This window comes from Chionomys nivalis, chromosome X, assembly GCF_950005125.1.
Source record: "Chionomys nivalis chromosome X, mChiNiv1.1, whole genome shotgun sequence".
In the NCBI taxonomy this organism is placed as follows: Eukaryota; Metazoa; Chordata; class Mammalia; order Rodentia; family Cricetidae; genus Chionomys; species Chionomys nivalis.
The window spans coordinates 74,887,760-74,891,217 of record NC_080112.1 but is presented as its reverse complement, the minus strand read 5'-3'; the positions used below and the strand labels follow the sequence as shown (position 1 = coordinate 74,891,217).

Sequence of the window (3,458 nt, the reverse complement as noted above, 5' to 3'; positions counted from 1 at the left end):
GAATATAGTATTTTTTCCAACCTTTTTCTCAATACTTGATTTTCTTTCTTTTGCTTAGTCAAGTCTCTTAACAATGCTTTTCACCATGCTTCCCCTTTGATTCATTGCATTTTTCTACTTCCAATATTTCTATTTGTTCCCCACACTCCAAATAGTAATTTTCTTGTTGAATTCTTTCATGTGCTGCCCTTGTTGTCCATACTGCTGATGTTCTTGTCTATGTCTCTCACTTTTCTTCTATTTGGTTGATTTTCCTTCCCAGTCTTGGATTTGTTTTCTTACTTGTGTCTTTTTAAATTAGTGAACTTTGGAGATCTTCATCTACTATTACTTTACCCATTTTAGTATCTTTCAATTTAGTATTTGATGAGTCATAATCTTTTGGTTTCTCACACATCTTGTGTTTCTGTCTTATGATTTTGTAATCTGTTGTCTTTCATCTCTGTTTTTTTAACAGCCTTCTCTTGAAACTCAAATCACAGCACCACCCAGGAGAAAACAAACCATTAAAACAGCAACAAATCAATCCATATAAAGTATAAGAATATACTTACAAATTAAGTCCACTAATATATCACTAATTACCATAAACCAGAAAAATGGGAACACTAATATGGAATGTGCTAAAAAGTACAAATTATTTAGGATAAATATAGAAATAGTAAATAATTGGGAAAAATGAATAGAGCAAGGAATTGGGGGAAATAGACAAGAATCAAAGTTAAATAAAAAAAAGAAAAGGAATGTTGCTGGAGTATAATATTGTGAATGGGAGGATAGAACCAAGAATTTAGAAAAGATTAAAAAAGCAAAGAAATAAAAAAAGATTTCCCAACATTAGCAAATTTCAAAAACAAAATTAAATACATGTAAGAAGAAAATACAATGTAAAACTTAGTTTAAAAATTCATAGTAGGGACTGAAGGGGTGGCTCAGTGGTTGAGAGTACTTGCAAAAGACCTGAACTTGGTTCCTGACACCCACATGGCCCTCTGTAACCCTAGTCATAGGAAATTCAAAATATCTTCTGACCTCCACAAGCTTCTGAATGAATGTGGTAAACATACATATACTTAGACATATACATATACACAAAATAAAATGGATATTTTTTTAAAAGTTCATGGCAACCAATAGACAAATATAACAAGATAAAGCCAAAGTACTAGGAGAGAGAGAGAGAGAGAGAGAACACAAAAGGAGGCATATAATGGGTAATAAAATGAAAGAAGAAAAATGAAAAAAGGTTGCCTAATAATGAAAAAGATACATAAACAAAATTAGATATAATAAGATAATAAAAAGATGCAATTTAAAATATTTTAAGGTTAAAAAACTGATAAAGTATAAAAAAGAAATAAAAGGGTAAATATAAAGTGGGGAAAAAGGATAAGGTAAAGTCATAAATTGAAGTGTTGGAGAGGTTTCTTCCTGCGTCCTTTAAAACAGAATACTGCCATTTGTTATATAGTGGGAAGGGTCAGATGAACTTAGAAGCTTTGTCTTTCTTGTGCTTTGTGCTGATGTTGAACTTGTACTGAGAAGGTATCCAGTGCTTGCCAGAGATTTCTCCACTGTATTAGCTTCTCTTCTATACATATTAGGAAGCTCTGCTGGACACACTGAGCTTTGTAATTTATGATCTGTGCAGGTGCTCTCATCCTCCCTGAACCCCCCCTCCAACTCATACCCATATTTTTTTTTAGCTGGGGATTATCTTCTAATTGTATAGATAATGTGGGAAGCAGCCACAGCACTGTGATATGTACACTATAAAACATGTGTGTTGGCTACTTTTATGTCAACTTGACACAGGATAGAGAAACCTGGGAAGAAGTTACCTCAGATGAAAAAAGGCCTCCAGTAGCATGGACTGTGGGCAAGCCTGTGGGGGCATTTTCTTGGTTAATGATTGATGCCAAAGGTCCAGCTTACTGTGGACAGTGCCAGTCCTGGGCAGGTGGTCCTTAGTTGTAAAAGAAAGCATGCTGAGCAAACCATGAGAAACGAGCCAGTCAGAAACACTTTTCCATGGCTTTTGCATTATTTCCTGTATCCAGGTTCCTGCCTTGAGTTCCTGCCCTGGCTTCCCTCAGTGATGAACTGTTACCTGGAAGTGTAAGCTGGAATAAAACCATTCCTTTCCAAGTTGTTTTTCTTCTGGTGTTTTATCACATCAATAGAAACCCTAGCTAAAATAATGTCTTTTTATTTTTAATAATTTCAGTGTATTAATAACTATATTTAAGGATATACCTGGGCTATCAAATAGACTGCAAGAACTCAAGATTTTCCAGACTCTAAAGAAATGAGGAAGTCCGGAGCGAGCAGGGGAGCGAGCTAGAGGCTGTTGGATGGCAGGAGCGGAGCAATGCCTAAATCAAAGGAACTTGTTTCTTCAAGCTCTTCAGGCAGTGATTCTGACAGCGAGGTTGAAAAAAAGTTAAAGAGGAAAAAGCAAGTGGTTCCAGAAAAGCCTGTGAAGAAGCAAAAGCCTGGTGAGACTTCTAGAGCGCTGGCATCTTCCAAGCAGAGTAGCAGCAGCAGAGATGATAACATGTTACAGATTGGGAAGATGAGATACGCCAGTGTTTGGGACTTTAAAGGAAAAATTCTAGTTGATATTAGAGAATATTGTATGGACTCAGAAGGTGAAATGAAACCAGGGAGAAAAGGTATTTCTTTAAACATGGAGCAATGGAGCCAGCTGAAGGAACATATTTCTGACATAGATGATGCAGTAAGAAAGCTGTAAAATCTGAGCCATATCAAACTGTACTGTTGTAGTTGTTTCAATCTGTCTTTTTACATTGGCTTTTGCTTTCTAAATGTTGTTTTCCAAGCTGTTGTATATTTGGATTGCAGAACAATTTGTAAGGTGAATACTTTTTAAAAAAATGTGCATTATTAAAATGTTCTGAGTGAAGCTAAATGTCAACTTTATTAAAGAGTATTGCTTTGTGGCCCCCTACCTAGTGTAAAATAAAGCCAGATTATTACAAAAAAAGAAATGAGGAACAATTAGGTGGCTCTGTAGGCTGATCTACACACTGACCTCAGGCTCAGGATTATTAAACTATAGGGTTCTTAGATCAGGTTCTTGAGATCTGCTCTTGGTAGCTAGAAATGGAGAGATAGGTTTATCATTCCCTATCTACTTCACTGTCTGAGGTAAGCCTCTTGTTACCAGCAGATTTTTAGCTTTCAGTGTCTTGCTCTCCTACTTTCACCAACTACCTCTCAAAGCTGTTCCTCACAGATGAAATTATGTGGTGGATGTTCATGTTCCTTGTCTTCTGTTTGCTCCCAGTTGTGCTCAGTTTTAAATAGCAAGGTATTTCTCAAGATGCATCTGGCTCTTGCCCTCTGAGTCACACAGAGTGACAAAATGGAATTCCTGACCCATTCACTGGAGGTTTTGAGGCTTCTGTGGGCATGTCCTGAAGATGACTGCCAGT

At 36.5% G+C, this 3,458-nt stretch overlaps 1 protein-coding gene across 1 annotated transcript; it reads left to right on the top strand.

Annotated features, from left to right (window-relative positions):
- Positions 1–2,337: 2,337 nt before the first annotated feature.
- Positions 2,338–2,892, top strand: LOC130868121 (activated RNA polymerase II transcriptional coactivator p15-like). The gene has a single exon (XM_057760367.1). It carries the CDS (start codon positions 2,372–2,374, stop codon positions 2,753–2,755), a length of 384 nt encoding a protein of 127 aa, XP_057616350.1. The 5' UTR covers positions 2,338–2,371; the 3' UTR covers positions 2,756–2,892.
- The last annotated feature ends 566 nt before the right edge of the window (positions 2,893–3,458 follow it).

Coding starts and splice junctions, on each gene's coding strand:
- LOC130868121 (XM_057760367.1), top strand. CDS start 2,372: ATGCCTAAATCAAAGGAACTTGTTTCTTCAAGCTCTTCAGGCAGTGAT.